The sequence below is a fragment of the Larus michahellis genome, chromosome 6 (genome assembly GCF_964199755.1).
Source record: "Larus michahellis chromosome 6, bLarMic1.1, whole genome shotgun sequence".
In the NCBI taxonomy this organism is placed as follows: Eukaryota; Metazoa; Chordata; class Aves; order Charadriiformes; family Laridae; genus Larus; species Larus michahellis.
Genome location: NC_133901.1, coordinates 51,032,880 through 51,047,348, shown reverse-complemented (window position 1 = coordinate 51,047,348; position 14,469 = coordinate 51,032,880). Strand labels below are relative to the sequence as shown.

Below are 14,469 nucleotides of genomic sequence, written 5' to 3'. Positions count from 1 at the left end.
AGCGTTCCCAGTGTTGTTTCACAGAGAGTTATTCTTCACGTACCTGTAGATACTTTTTCCTATGAGCATAAACAAAGTATTGGTGGGTTAAAGTGTAATGAAAGCTATCTCTATAGCTCCAAAGTGCTTCATTTATTTGTTATTTTTTACCCATTTATCAGCAGATAATGCAGTGAAGTGAAGCATTCAGCAGTCACACGGTGGCTGTGAGATTTGGGCAAGCTGTCCTGGCACAAGCGTCTACAGAGATGAAGCCTCCCTCCCTGCCAAAGTCCAAATGTTTTCCCCAGGTTCCTCTCCACTGTGGCTGCCCGGTGCCCAGGCAGGCGCTGGGACCAGCCCATTTGGTTCGTGAGCGCGGCTCAAACAGCAGCCACGCAGGCAGCCTGTCGAGATCCATTTGCTTCAGTCTCTGCCGGGCAGAGCAGCGGGAAAGGTCTTGTACTTTGTGGAACAGCTCTCCTGGTTGGTACATGAAAGAAGCAGCGCGCAGGGCAGGCACAGTGACGTTCTTCACCCGGCTGGCCGGCTGGGATCACGGCATCCTGTGCTGCTGTAGAGGAGCGACGGGCTGTGGGCTAAGGTGGAAGAGCAAAGGAAACACCTCCCTTGGACTCAGCTATGACCCGTGCCTGCTGCTGAGGGCTGGCTGGAGGGGTGGGCACGCTGCCTGCTGCGTGGGGCTGGGCAGCCGTCCGGAGGGTCTGCTGAGAGCAGGAGTGTGGGTGGCTACCAACGGCAGTGCGTTATTAAGGGTCAAGATTAGACGATCTAGGGATGATCTAGTCCCAAAGAAATAAACAGATTACAAAAGAACACGGCGGCACAGGCTATGCCAGCGCTGCTGCTGCAAAAAGCAGGGCACAAAAACGCACGCACCAACTATGTGCGTGCCACCCCTGCAGCAGCGTGAAGACATCCACGCCTCCATTGCGTGAATACAGAAACATCTGTACGGAAAGATGGCCTTCCCATATGGAAATAAGGCTTTTACTCAGTGGGGGTGCTGTAGCCCGATGTGTGGCGAGGGAGAGAGAAGGCTCTACGTGAGACACGCTGCAGGTACAGGCAGGCGATGGGTGCTGGCAGGCAGAGGCTTTCTCTGGGATTACAGAGGCTCCCCTTACCTGTGTCTCAGGCCCATCCTGTCAGCCCACTTGGCCAGCCTTTGGGGGTGGGTGTCCCACAGAGCACATGGTCCTGCCACCTAGCAGCCATGCCCGGAACAGCCCTGGACTGCAAACGGGGCTGTAGTCCACAGCCAGGACCGTTTAAGGGGAATCACCTCCTTTTAGGGGTGCAAAGCCTGCCCGAGCGCCACAGTTTTCCACAGATTTCATGTGGAGGGCTATTTCTGTGCTTCTATGTTGGCACCCCATGTCCGGCATTTGAAGCGGCGGCTCCTTTAAAAGAGCAAAAGAGCGTTGTCACGCAGCTTCTTGCACTCATGCCATGTAATGAGCAATTAGAGCAGCAGTAGGGTACATGGGGAAAAGCTGGTGGATCTCCTGCATGGGCCAGCAGCGGGAAGAACTCGGGGTGAGAAAAAAGGGTTTGAAGACCCTCCTGGGGCTGGACAGTAAATTGCACAGAGGAGTTCCTCTCAGCTTAGTGATATGAATGCAGGCTCGTCTCTTGACATAAGCGCAGCTCCTGCTTGCACACCTTCAAAGGGTGCAAGCAGATTGCGCCGGGTTCAGAGCCAGGTGAGAGCAATGGAAGGTGTTAAACTGCTGGGCTGGGTCCACCTGGACACTTTGGGAATTTCTGGTCCCAGCTGGCTCTGCAATTTAAAAGGCTAGGCTGAGAGCAGCTGCTTTATGGTGCTTAGCAAGAGAGCAGGATGGGTGTTGCAGGGCAGTCTAGGGCTGCATTTGGAGCTGTGCTCTTCTGGGGCTTTCTTGGTCCCCTTGTTTGGGTTGTGGGGGCTCAGGGTAGTGTTTTTTCTGATCCCACCCTGCTGGTTTGTGGCCAAGAAAGCCTGCAGTTCACCTTACCTCCAGGCTGGGAAGGGAACGCTTCCTTTGTGCTGACTACTTGGGGTAAGTGAGGGTGGTGTCAAGAGGCTTTCTTATTGCTGTATTTTGGCACAGTGCAGGTGTATGCCTGGAATGAGGAGAAAGGGGCAGCTTTGATGTGAAGTGTTGTCTAACGGCTTCAGTGCATCTTGTGTAACCAGGGGGCTGTTTGTATGACCTAGCAGTCACGGGCTTTGGTGGCGTGCCGTGCCTCGATCTAGATGGTCTTGGCTGCTGGGTCTTGGCTCTTCCCTCACACACCCCTGCTGGCCCAGCCCCTAATACTGGCTAGGGCCTTTTTTCCGACAGAAGGGTAGGATTGTAGCGGACCCCGTCTTCAACGTGGGATGCTGAAACCTCTGCTGCTGTCTCCTCTTTCCCTAGATACCGAGGGGGAGGCACACGTTCTGCAGAATGACTCTGAGTGTGGGCTCTTGGTATCTGGGACTCCAGATGGCTCCAGGAAAGTATTGGTCTCCTATACTGGCTGTTATGTCTTTGAATGGGTGAGTGACCTTAGGGGTTCTGCTGGGACTGTGGCTACTGCTGCTCTGGCTGCCCTGACTGGTGTGGCTCTCCCCTAGGATGGCAATTACCTCATGCTGGTTGGGCTTGAAGGAACAGACGATGCTGGACAAAAGGTTCTTCATGAAGAGAAGCTGCTCAGGTGCCCTGTGGACCTTCCTGGTAAGACTGACAGCTCATTAGGAAGTCCCGCTTGTATCTTGTGGTGATGAGTGCCCTTCCTTTTGGATGTCTGTTCCTAGTCAGTCTGGGGCTGGGCAGAGGGACTTACTGCTGTGCAGAAGACTCCCTGGAGAAGGGTTTCAGACAGAAGAGCCACCAACTTGCTGAGGGCTTGTGCCTCCTCTGCAGGGTCAGCAGGTGAATGTTCCTTATGTTTCCTAGACATGTTCTGACTGCATCGATCCCTGCAAGTTCAGGGACTGAGCTGGAGATTGGGTACAATGATTTTTCCAAACTACCAGAGTTGATGCGGAATACTTTATCTTGACAGATCCCATACAGTCTAGTCTCTTGTGAGTGGCTTCAGGGGGAGTCTCTGTTCCAGGGAATGCAGGTCCCTTCTAAGCCGGCTTCCGTGCCAGCTCCAGGCTGTGTGTTTCACCCTCACTTGAGTCTAACTTCCCTCGATTTGCATGCAGAGTCACCAAGACATCTGCCAGCAGTGTCCTCTGTGTCTTTACCCCCCTGCTCCTTGTGCCTTAGCTGCAAACTCCTGCTGTTTCTTCCAGCCCTGGATGCTCCAAGCAGTGGTGTCTGTTCTGCTGTCCTCAGCCAAGACCGGCTGCTGTGTGCCTCCTTGCCTATCAGCCAGGGAGACTGTGAAGAGCGAGGCTGCTGCTATGACCCTAGGGACAGGGTGAAGCCTTGTTACTTTGGTAACACAGGTAAGCGTGCCTCCTCCTGGAGGAGCCGTGAACTGGGATTCCTTACTTCCCTGGTAGAGCAGTATTGGTGTGTACCGGTGCTGCTGAGTGCGTTCCTAAATGCAGGACTGGCTTCAAGGGTAGCCCTACAGAGCTGTGGTGGGTTGACCCTGGCTGGACACCAGGGGCCCAGCAAAGCTGCTCTATCACTCCCCCTCTGCACTGGACAGGGGAGAGAAAGTATAACAAAAGACTCATGGGTTGAGGTAAAGATCATTCACCAATTACCATCACAGGCAGAACAGACTCACCTTGGGGAAATTAGTTAAATTTATTACCATTCAAATCAGAGTAGGATAATGAGAAATAAATCCAAATCTTAAAGCACCTTCCCCCCACCCCTCCTTTCTTCCCAGGCTTAACTTCATGCCCAAATTCTCTACCTACTCTCCCCGCGCAACACAGGGGGATGGGGAATGGGGGTTGTGGTCAGTCCATCCCATGTTGTCTCTGTCGCCCCTCTCTCCTCACGGGGAGGACTCCTCACACTCTTCCCCTGCTCCAGCACGGGGTCCCATCCAAGCATGGGTCCCTTTTACGGGCTGCAGCCCTTCAGGAACAGACCGTTGCAGTGTGGGTCCCCCACACGGTCACAAGTCCTGCCAGCAAACCTGCTCCAGCATGGGCTCCTCTCCCCATGGGGCCACAGCTCCTGCCAGGTGCCTGCTCTAGCGTGGGCTTTCCCACAGGGTCACAGCCTCCTTTGGGCATCCGCCTGCTCCAGCGTGGGGTCTTCCACAGGCTGCAGGTGGATATGTGCTCCACCATGAACCTCCATGGTCTGCAAGGGCGACAGCCTGCCTCACCATGGTCTTCACCACGGGCTGCAGGGGAATCCCTGCTACAGCGCCTGGAGCACCTCCTCCCCTCCTTCTTCACTGACCTTGGCATCTGCAGAGCTGTTTCTCTCACATATTCTCACTCCTCTCTCCAGCTGCAGTTGCTGGGCTGTTTTTTTCCCCCCTTCTTAAATATGTTATCCCAGAGGTGCTACCACCGTCACTGATGGGCTCGACCTTGGCTACTGGCGGGTCCATGTTGGAGCCAGCTGGCATGGGCTCTATCGGATGTAGGGGAAGCTTCTAGCAGCTTCTCACAGGAGCCACCCCTATAGCCCCCCTGCTACCAACACCTTGCCACACAAAACTAATACAAGAGCTCATGGTAAGGTCTCTCCCCATGCTTGCCTGGGGATCCTACGTGACTGCTCTTTCTGGTTGCACCTCTGTCCATTTGAGGCAATCCTAGATGAGAGGCCAGCAATGGTTTGCCATTGTTTTAGAGTACACAGGCATTAAAGCTGCATCCTGCGTGGGCAAAAATGGAGGGAGAAGGAGGGATGAACCTGGGATGTGAGCAAATATGATATTTTACTCAAAATACCACCAAACGTTTCCAAAGAGAGGTGGAAACTACTGCATATTGTATTCTCTGCAGTACTCACAAGGTCTCCGAGTACCTTGTGACTACCATCACAGGAATTGTATTTTACCTCTGGGACTTTTATATGACCATGATGCAGGGGACAAGAAATACCTACGTAAATGAAGATCAAGACAAGCGCTGCAAACCAGACATCCAAACACAAGCAAAGCCCGTGAGGACAAATAAGCCCAGAGGAGAGCCACCTGTGGTGGAATCCATTTATGAAAACCATCCACCCTGTCACTGAAGGAAAAGCACCGAGTAGGGGCTGTGACTAGAGATAACAGACACGATCCTTTTCCTGGAAACCAGGGGTCGCGCGGTTGCAGTTTATGAAGAAGAGAGTTTTCTCTTTGTGCGTACATGAAATTCTACAGAGGACAGGACAAAAGAGACTTTGGAGAGGGGAAGAACTTGTTTGCAGTGACGCCTCTGAGATGCAGAAGCTAAATGAGATTCCCCTGGAATACCCAAGGTCTCTGGGAGAGTTGGTTTTGCTGTCCTCCTAAATTTAAGTTCATTCATTTTAATAAATAACATCTAAATCCTCGCAGTGATTCTGATGGTAGGAAAGAGCAGCCAGAGAGTTGTTTGCAGTCCCCATGGCTCAGGTGGCTGAGCTTCTCCCAACAGCCTGCAAAGACAGGGATGCGCTCTTTTCATTTAGCAGAAGGAGTCCAGACCATAAGGGAGATGAAGTGATATGCCCAAGAAAAGTGGGAAGAGAATACAACTCCAGCTGCAGAACTTACCCCCTGTGATGGCAACTTCCCGTCATTCTCAGCTGTTCCTTACCCACCATGGGGCGGATGGGGTGCTGCCCCAACCCAAAGGAAATAATGGCTCAAATAATCATAAAAAGATTTTTCTTTATTGGGTCATTAATGTACACACGTGCAGCGCTAACCATCTGCAAAGCATGCTGCTCTTGGTGGGACACATGCTGCAGGAGAAGCAGGTCGTGGGCAGCCATGGGAGCTGTGTGTGTGAGAAAATCAGCTATTTGATGCAGCCATTGCACTCAAGGAGCGCACAGAGAGAGCATCAGTGCAACAGGTTGCAATGTCACCCAGGGCCTCCCTGGGATGTGGTAGAGCAGTTCCAGGAGGCTTTGAAGGTGCCTACTCTGTGCACCTGTGTTTGGGCTGTCTTCCTGGAAGCCTTAGGGAGGTGCGCCAATGCTTCTGCCATTGGTTTTAGTAAGGCAGATGTAAAAGGAGTAGCCAGGCTCAGGATACCGTGGAAAGAGTTTCTGTGCTTTTTAGCGGGGGACAGCACAGAGCTGGTAGGCAGGAGGTACGTTGGTTGTCCCACTCAGTGTTGGGGTTATGCTGAGTTCCTGGGGGTCAACGACAGGCTTCAAGGTAAAGTTCTGCAAGATGATGGCCATGAGTAGGAATATCTCCATGCGTGCCAGGCTCTCTCCGGGGCATATTCGCTTCCCTGGAAGTGAAAACAGCAAATAGTGCTCGACAGGTGTTGCCAAGTAGACAAGAGTTTGTACTAAGCAGGTATGTTAGGCAGCTTTATTTACCAGATACAGCTCCAGCAGTGAGACGACTGTCGGGATTACTAAGGACGTTTGCAAGAGAATAGTTTGTTGGAGAAAGATGGACGCCCACCCTTGGCAGTTTGGTTGGGTGTGTGAAGGAAGAACAAGAGCAGAAGAAGTCTTGAGCATAGAGGGGGCGTTGCAGAGGGCAAGGTGAGAGAGAGTAAGGGCACATGAAGCACAGATGAGAAAACAGAGGGTAGGGGCTATTGGTAGGTGAGTGGTTCCGTGTAGCCCGAGAGGTACTTAAGAGGTGCTGGGAAAAGTGCAACTACCATGGAAAGAGAGGATGGTTAAGGATGACTTTGGTGGTTGTGTCGGAAGGTGACAGGTTTTTTAGAAAGCGTCAATAGATCCCATTCACATCATTACATCGGCAACTCCCAGTAGGAGGTTTGAGAAGCCTCCAGGCCTGAACACGATGGGAGGTGCAGCTGGGGAATGGAGCATCAGGGAGGGGTTATCCAGAGAGCAGTGAGCCCTATGGAAGCACCGGTGGGACCACGCTGGGAAGAGGGAGTGTGTGTTATAGGGAAAGGCAGAATGGTCCCCAGAGGGGGAGGAGGACGACGGCGACAGGGAGAGGAAGAGAGAGAAAGCCAGTGCTTTACCTGCTGAGAAGGGCATGAAGAACTCGCTCTTCCTAAAGGTGCCGTTCTCGTTCAAGAAGTGTCCAGGGTTGAACTCATTTGGGTTTGGAAACTCTTTACTGTCGTGGAGGACAGAAGTGAGGACAGGAAAGATTGTGGTGCCCTGAGATAACACAAGGAGAAGAGCAGAATATGAAGGGGAGGTGAGTTAGGTCACTTAATCCAACTGCCTGCCAAGTTAAGACTGAGCATCCCAGCACAGTCCTACTAGTGCCTTTGGTTTCCTTTTGGGGACCTTGCCTTTGGGGAGGCAGCTTTAGGGAGAGCCTGCTAGATGGGACAGCAGGGACAATTGTTGGCTGATCTTCCTGAATGCTCCCTCTCACTTTCGGACCATTTATCCTCACTTTGCTCTAGTCATCTGGGGACACCCCACCTAATTCTTCCTCTTTCTCAGTGTTTCACCCTAATGAACTTGTAGATGTTCCTTCTTTTCTGTGAGCCCCGAAAAGCAAAAGGTTGCTTTCCCGTCTCCTGACAAATTTCTTCTGCCACAGTCCTCTTCCTTCCCTCTTCCTGACCAGCCATTGGTGGGGGTGTGAGATAAGTAATCCAACAGTGATGACACAAGAGCCATCTGCTAGAAGCTGAGCAGGTCCCTGGGTCCTGCCTTTTGATTTTACACAGACAGCTGAAAATTAAAAGGCCAACAGCCTGTGTGCTGCTGTTCCCCTGCTGTACACAGTCAGCCAGAAGAGCAACGAGCGCTGCTGCGACAGGCCAGGCCATGGGTTGCTGTAGCCCATCAGCCTGCCTCTGGCAATGGCCAGCAGTGACTGCCTCAAGAAGTGTGTAAAAACAGGCAAAGAGGTTTTGCTCGTTCCCTTGATTGCAAACGTAGTCTTCAGCACTTTGTGGCTCTGGGGTTTTCTGTGCTCAATAACCACCAACTGACTTTGCTTCCAGGCATGCGCACAGGCTCTCCTGGAGGGTGGTGAGCAGTTCCATGGCTTTGCTGCCTTTTGTGTGAGGAGTCACTGCTCTGTTTTTTTTGTGAACCCACCGTGTTTCTGCAGATGGATAAAGCTGCGGAGCAAGTGAGCAAAGGTGTTGGGCAGAGCTACTGTTCCAGTCTTGGCCCACGGAGTGGCAGCAAGGGGCTGCAAGTGAGCTACAGGAGCCTGAGGATAACACCTTCCTGAAGGGCTGGGTGATACTAGGTCAGGCCACTGCACTTCTAGCTTCTGGCTTGTAACTGCCAGCCTAAGAGCAAAAGTGCTGCCGAACTTGAGGGACCTTGCCCACTAACCTTGGGAATGACATACTCTCTGAAGCAGAGGTCTTTGGTCACAGCGCGAGGGACACTCAGGGGGACGAGGGAGATGAAGCGCTGGATTTCATGGACCACCGCATCTGTGTAGGGCATCTGGGTCCGGTCAGCCACGCAAGGTTTTCGTGATCGTCCTACTACCCGGTCAATCTCTTCTTGAACTTTCTCTGTCATGAGAAGCACAAACCATAAAATGGGTAAATAAAACCAAACCTACCTAAACAGGTTGCCCTAAGCTGCCCACAAATCACACATCACAGGTGACAGGAGCACTGATGTTGGTTTTGGTGTCGACTAGAACACAGTTCCACTGCGGCCCATGCAAAGAATGTCCTCCCAGTGACTTGACTAAATAGGAGTACTGGGCGGTAAAGACACACAGTCAAGTCCTTGGCTGTGAAGGGAGTGCAGCTGATGATGATGCCAGTGAAGCTGAGGGATCTCTAATGCCTACCCTGGGGAATGACAGTGCAAGGACTTTGCCCATTTGGGTAAAATGTGCGAGAGAGAGGAGGAAAGTTGGGAGAAGGATACGGTGCTAGACGCGTGCCCAGCCCAGGGGAACAGCTAGAGAGGAAGAGGTCACAGACTGGTACCTTGTATCTTCGGGTATTTGAGAAGAAGCAGAAGCCCATATCTTACAGTCGTGCTAGTTGTCTCAGTCCCGCCAATGAACAAGTCGAAGGTGCTGGTTATCAGGTTCTTCATGTGGAAACTGGAATTGGGGTGCTCTTTCTCCTAGGGAAAAGGCTGGGCTGTTTCTCTGGCTGGGCTGAGAAAAGTGGCCCTTTCTTGTGTCATCCCAGGCCTTCTTTCTCACCCAGAGCTCTTGCATTTCTCTGCTAAGCTGCAGCAGCCACCTGGGACATTGCAATGCTCTCTTTGTGCAGTAAGCTCAACACCAGCGCGGCCTTCTTTCAAGCTGTGCACCAAATGGTACGTAGCTGCATGTCTGCCCTTGCTGTGCTAACTGCTTTCCAGTGGAAGAACTGCAAGACCAGACTGCACACATCCCTGTGTTTCAGTGAGAGCAGATGAAGGTCTTGCTGTCCAAGAAGGTGCAGGTAGGGGCTGGTGAGTGTGCAGACCCAGAGCTATAAGCTCTAGCACAGGCAATATCTGGGGTATTGCTGGTGCCTTCCCACTGCACAGCCTAGCTGCCTGGGAAGGGATCATCCCAATGCCTGTGTTACTTAGGAGAGGGAAGGGGCTCAGTGTAGGTGTGTTGGGGATGAGCTGGGGCTGTACGCTGTCTCCTTACCTCCTGCATTTTGGTGAGGAAGCAATCAATGAAATCCTGAGGGGAGCTGGGATCTAGGGTGGCTTGGTGTATCTTCACCTCCTCTGCCACAAAGGCTTTTAGAGCATCAAATTCTGTGAATATTTTGTTGTGTGGGCCAGGCAAGTAATCCAGGATATTTGAGAACATCTGGTAGAGCTGGAAAGAAAGAAACAGGAGGGTCCCTAGCATGACCATTGCCCCATCCTTTGATATTACCAAAAAGCCTAGGAAGTTCACAACCCTCTCAACTGAGACAAGCAGAAGGGCGGTGAGGCTGGGCAGTCTGACAGGGCAGTAGGGGCTTGCTTAGTGGTAGGAACCTTAGGCAGAGAAGAAGGGTGTCAGGACTAGGGGGAAGCACCCTCAGCTCTCCATTGGTGAGGCTGCGTCTTGCTCTTGAATGAATTCCCTCCTGTGCAGCAAAGCACTGACGGGGTCCTACTTAGAAAACTGAGATGGGACTTCACTGGGAGGAAGGCTCCCTGCTCCCCTAGGAGAATGTTGACACACTAAAATGCCTACTGGATTGTACCTGTCCCCAGTAGGAGTTCATCATCTCAAAGATGTTGTTCATGTTATTCATCAGGGCCAGGAACTTCTTGTCTTTATAGTCATATCGTCTCCCAAAGACAATGGAGCATATGACGTTGGAGACAGCACAGCTCAGCGTGAAGGTTGGGTCAAAAGGCGTTCCTGGGATTTCAGAAAAGTTACAAACCATAAAGAAAACCAACTATGGCTACTCATGGCTACTGTGGGTAACCTGGGCTCTGGTTGTTAGTGGAAATACCAGAACAGAGTCTCTGAACAACACAGAAGGGTCCCCAAAAAGAACAGTATGTGATCACGGAATTATTTACTGCTCTGTAACGAGGGGCAGCTGGTGCATGGACAAAGCACGTGCTAATTATATTCTATGCTAAAGACATGGGTCTCCCTTAGTACAGTCCTTTTTCTTGCAAACATAAGCCATATTGAAACTGTAGCATACCCTTTGTTTTGTTGATCTCTTCTAGCAAGTGCTCAGATTCCTCCTGGATCCTCTCTTCAATGCTCCTCTTCCCCATTCCAAAGTTGCGCAGAGTGCTGAGAGCAAACCGACGGACTTGTAACCACTCCTGGTTGTTGCTAAAAATAATCCCTGCAGAGGAAGAAGGAAGAGCAAAGACCTGGCTTGGGTGTGCTGGGTGTGAGATGAACAGAGGCTCACAGTGAGAGCGAATCCTGTCCCTGGGAGAGCACTGTCACGGTAGTGTCATAGAGTACTGCGGTTTGGAGACACTCTATGGAGGTACTGTAGTCCACCTGCCTGCTTTTGGCCTTCTCCACCACATGCCCAACCTCCTTGTGAACAATTCATCGCTCGTATCTGCACATAATTCCCCTTGCTGCAGCTGGGGGCTGTTGCCGCTTGCCCTTTCACTGCACATCACTAAGATCAATCTGACTCCATTTCTCTACTACCCGCTTTGGGTGATGAAAGGCAGCAATTACAGCCCACTCTGCCTTCCCTTCTCCAGGTAGGACCCACCCACTCCCCACAGTCCTCCCTCCTGCGTGGTACATTCCAGCCCTGATCTGCCAAATGAACGCTCAGCCCTTCCCTTCTCCTCAGAAGGAGCTCACTCAGCAAACATACCTAATCCGTTGTTCGCCCTGTCTCCTATTGGCATGTGTCCTCTGGCAGCAAACTCGTCCGCGCGATCAACCAAGGCTTCTTTCACCACATCATGTCCGTGCAGCACCACCACTGGGTCAGAGCCCAGGTGCACTGTGAACACTGGTCCATACTCTTCACTGAGCTGTCAAAACGCAAGACAGAAGATGGCCATGGAGCAGAGCGGGAGGAGGAGTTGAAAAGTGGCCTTGCTGCTGCATCCCACGGCAGGCAGTGCAGCCTCACAGACCGGCAACGTCAAGTTTTTGTCCTCTCCTGACAAATATAGGTGTGGAGAGGGTTCCCAGCTATCAGGCCCTGTGCAACAATGACAACAGCAGTGCGGGGGAGCAGCTGAGATCCTCATGGCTTTTCTGCTCCTCTGGGATAGCTGCTTATCAAGCTATGGTCACAGACTGTCCCCACGCACAGGTCCCACACACTTCTTGCCCACAGAAGAAAGTAAGAGAGAAGAAGAAAGTGGCCTCACCTTCTGGAGGGTTGTGGCCAAGTCCTTTGGTTTCACCTGCAGCAAGTTACCTAGGATGGGAAGGGGAGCTGGTCCCGGAGGCATCTTCCCCTTTCCAGACCTCCCTCTCCATGCTGTGATGGAGAGCAGGCAAGCAATGCAAACCAGGAGGACAACAGTGGCTGCTCCCAGGAGCTCCATTTGCTTCTGTGGCTCAGGAGGGAGTGACTCTGGCTGCCGGAGCCCGAGCCTATATACCGAAGGGCTATGTTAGCTATGCTGGCTATGTTACCTCAACAGCAGGTTTTGGATCACGTGGCTGAGTCAGTCAATATTAGTAGTCAATCATTTGTTTGACTGCCCTGTGTTATGAAACTAGGACTTCTCTCAGTGTTAATTGGCCATCAAAGACACACCTTATCTCAAACAATTGCAGAGGCCAACTGAGGTTAAGAAATTTACAATGTGTTCATAAAACTTGTTTTGTTTCATCTAAAGTTTATTATTAAAGAGGTCACACTAGGGGCACACTCTTTGACTCAGGCGCTCCTGGAAATTCACTGTCACGAGAGTATCTTTGAAGTACTTCAGTGCTGTTTGCATTTTCTGTTCTTTGGTATTAATCGTACAAGCTCTCAGTGGGGTGAGCCATCCTTGCTTGTTCCTGAAGTCTTCCTGACATTATCAGTGGAGTTCGCACTGCGTGTGATGTGCCAAAGAACATACTGACGTGTTCTCCTCAATGCACAGCAATTGCCTCGGTCTCTCTCCCTAGAGATGTCTGGCCTCGCAGGAGGGGAAAGTATAAAATATCCGTCTGGCAAGGGCAGAAAGGTCTCCAGACGTCACAATAGATGAGAAAGGATTTGCTGGGAGAGATAAGAAAAAGACATAAGAAAAGGGGACTAGACCTTGGGACTCTGACCTCTTTGAGGTCTCCTAGAGGAAAGGGTGAGAGAAGCAGGTAGAGAAGAGAGAAATCTTGAGATGGGTCTCTTGAGAGGGTCTCTGGGCAATGGCTTCCCAAGCTGAGCCAGAGGTGCGCTTGTGAGAGGCTGGGTATAGGTCAGTGCAACCTGGCCACTACTCCTTGCACTTGCAATGACCCAAGCAGCGCACCCAAGCTACTGCTAGAAGCTGGCACGTACGAGTTCCCTGTTTAGTTGTTGTCTGACTCCAACATGAGGAACTGCTCCCCTGGAAGGGCCAGAGGTGCTCTGGGAGACTGCAGAGCATGTCTGGTGTGTTGCAAGGGCTTCAAAAAGAGCTGGGGAGGCTTCCTGCCCACTCTGGGGCTGTGTACCTGCGAGGTCCCAACAGCAGTGGCAACGGCGGGTAGAAAGGACCCTCAGGGCTGTGGCACTGCCTGTGCTCAGCTCGCTCAGTCTGGCCATATCCCTCTGTCTTTCCTGAGCTGCGACGCTTCTGCAGGCAGACAGGACTCATCCCACTGAGCGGAAGGTGTTGCGAGGATAGGGGACGTGGGACTTGGTGGGAATCAGCGAGGGGCCTGGGTGAACCAGGTGCTTGGTTGGAGTGTGCTGGGTTTGCTGTGCCGCAGCGTGTTAGCGTGAGTTTCCCCTTCACTCAGAGGAGCTAGCGAAGTTTTGCAAAAGTTTCTGCAGCTTCCCCGTAAGTTCTTACGTCATCCTTGCTCTCTTGCATTGGTGCAATAATTTGCTAGCTGTTCGTTTAAAATGTCATTTCACTTCTTAAAGACCTGTACTTGATACTTTGGTGGAAAAACTGAATTGCCAACAAGTTTGGGCTAGTTGCTTATCCGCTGACGTGAACTCCTCTGCATCGGCTCAGATGTTGCCAGGGCAGTTCATGGGAGTTCATGTCGCTCTGGGTGAAAGCGGAGTTCATGGGAGTTTACTTGGCTACAGGAGGCCTCTCTGCTGCCTGAGTTCATTGCCTTGCCACCTTCCCTGTAAAGTGCCGTTGATCCTGGGGACGAGGGCTTACTTCCTAGCTCTACCTCATAGTTTGAGACACACTTTGGGCAAGAGCCCTGGAACTGGGAATACTTTCAAGCTTTCTCATTTTTGTCAGAATAAAATCATTATATTCCAGATATTCCCACCGCCCTGGCAGACACACTGGGGGTTTACAAGGGAGGAAAACACATAAGACTAGTCACTCAGACCCGTCCCTGTGGGAAAACACAGACCTTTTCATGTCACAGTAGTATTCCAGGGTTTTCCGAGTACTCACTTCTGTTTGCAGATGCTAAGAGTAGGCAGGACTGCTCTGTCCTCTCCGTTCACGTGAAAGTCCAGGAAGGCCAGGCTGAAATGCCCTCCTCTCCATCTTCACCAGGAGCTTTGGTTTTAAGTTAATTGGAGGCACCTATTGGGGATAGTCAAAGAAAAGGCTGCCAGTGTTGTAGCTTTTTCTCTTTTTTTCTAAACTAAAGCACAAGCTTGAAGCAAAACTGCCATGGTTGTGTAGAAGGCTTACTGCCTGAGCCTTCTCTTTTTGGACCTTGATTCAGAAGGTGGCACTGCAAAATGCCTCTCCTGCCCACTGTGCTGCCAGCACCCCTCATCCCCGGGAAGCTTGGTGTGGATGTCCCTGCTGTCGGCAAATACTGTTCACCTTCTGTGGAGGATTGTTTTGACCGAGCCTCTCCTCCATGCACTGCCAGTTTGTGCCACATATGGTGCACAGTACAAGCCAGACACTGCGATCT

The 14,469-nt window shown here is 51.7% G+C and overlaps 2 protein-coding genes across 8 annotated transcripts; one reads left to right on the top strand and one right to left on the bottom strand.

The window, feature by feature from the left end:
- Nucleotides 1-1,836: 1,836 nt before the first annotated feature.
- LOC141744914 (zona pellucida sperm-binding protein 4-like) lies at nt 1,837-8,245 on the top strand. Of its 5 annotated transcripts, none has more exons than XM_074591807.1 (5): nt 1,837-2,042; nt 2,403-2,524; nt 2,603-2,705; nt 3,275-3,430; nt 8,003-8,245. In XM_074591807.1, exons 1-5 carry the CDS (start codon nt 1,844-1,846, stop codon nt 8,032-8,034), a joined length of 612 nt encoding a protein of 203 aa, XP_074447908.1. In that variant the 5' UTR covers nt 1,837-1,843; the 3' UTR covers nt 8,035-8,245. The 5 variants fall into 5 exon arrangements, with proteins under 5 accessions (XP_074447908.1, XP_074447911.1, XP_074447910.1 ...); XM_074591810.1 differs by having other exon boundaries at nt 8,113-8,244; XM_074591809.1 differs by lacking the exon at nt 8,003-8,245 and adding an exon at nt 4,992-6,098.
- Nucleotides 5,744-14,010, bottom strand: LOC141744913 (cytochrome P450 2C9-like). Of its 3 annotated transcripts, none has more exons than XM_074591802.1 (9): nt 13,992-14,010; nt 11,288-11,450; nt 10,640-10,789; nt 10,181-10,341; nt 9,628-9,804; nt 8,963-9,104; nt 8,346-8,533; nt 7,058-7,199; nt 5,744-6,337 (listed from the first exon to the last, which is right to left on the bottom strand). In XM_074591802.1, the coding sequence occupies exons 2-9, from the start codon at nt 11,319-11,321 to the stop codon at nt 6,156-6,158; spliced, it is 1,176 nt and encodes a 391-aa protein (XP_074447903.1). In that variant the 5' UTR covers nt 11,322-11,450; nt 13,992-14,010; the 3' UTR covers nt 5,744-6,155. The 3 variants fall into 3 exon arrangements, with proteins under 3 accessions (XP_074447903.1, XP_074447902.1, XP_074447904.1); XM_074591801.1 differs by lacking the exon at nt 13,992-14,010 and adding an exon at nt 11,796-12,313; XM_074591803.1 differs by lacking the exon at nt 13,992-14,010 and adding an exon at nt 11,846-11,971.
- Between the last annotated feature and the right edge of the window lie 459 nt (nt 14,011-14,469).

Bases quoted from the DNA above. Each gene is read 5' to 3' on its own strand.
- LOC141744914 (XM_074591804.1), top strand. From the start codon at position 1,844: ATGGGTGTTGCAGGGCAGTCTAGGGCTGCATTTGGAGCTGTGCTCTTC. The intron at 2,043-2,402 runs GTAAGTGAGGGT...CTCTTTCCCTAG, and splicing joins CTTTGTGCTGACTACTTGGG to ATACCGAGGGGGAGGCACAC. The intron at 2,525-2,602 runs GTGAGTGACCTT...GCTCTCCCCTAG, and splicing joins GCTGTTATGTCTTTGAATGG to GATGGCAATTACCTCATGCT.
- LOC141744913 (XM_074591801.1), bottom strand. From the start codon at position 11,975: ATGGAGCTCCTGGGAGCAGCCACTGTTGTCCTCCTGGTTTGCATTGCT. The intron at 9,805-10,180 runs GTACAATCCAGT...CTTTCTTTCCAG, and splicing joins TGAACTCCTACTGGGGACAG to CTCTACCAGATGTTCTCAAA. The intron at 8,534-8,962 runs GTACCAGTCTGT...TTCTCATGACAG, and splicing joins CAAATACCCGAAGATACAAG to AGAAAGTTCAAGAAGAGATT.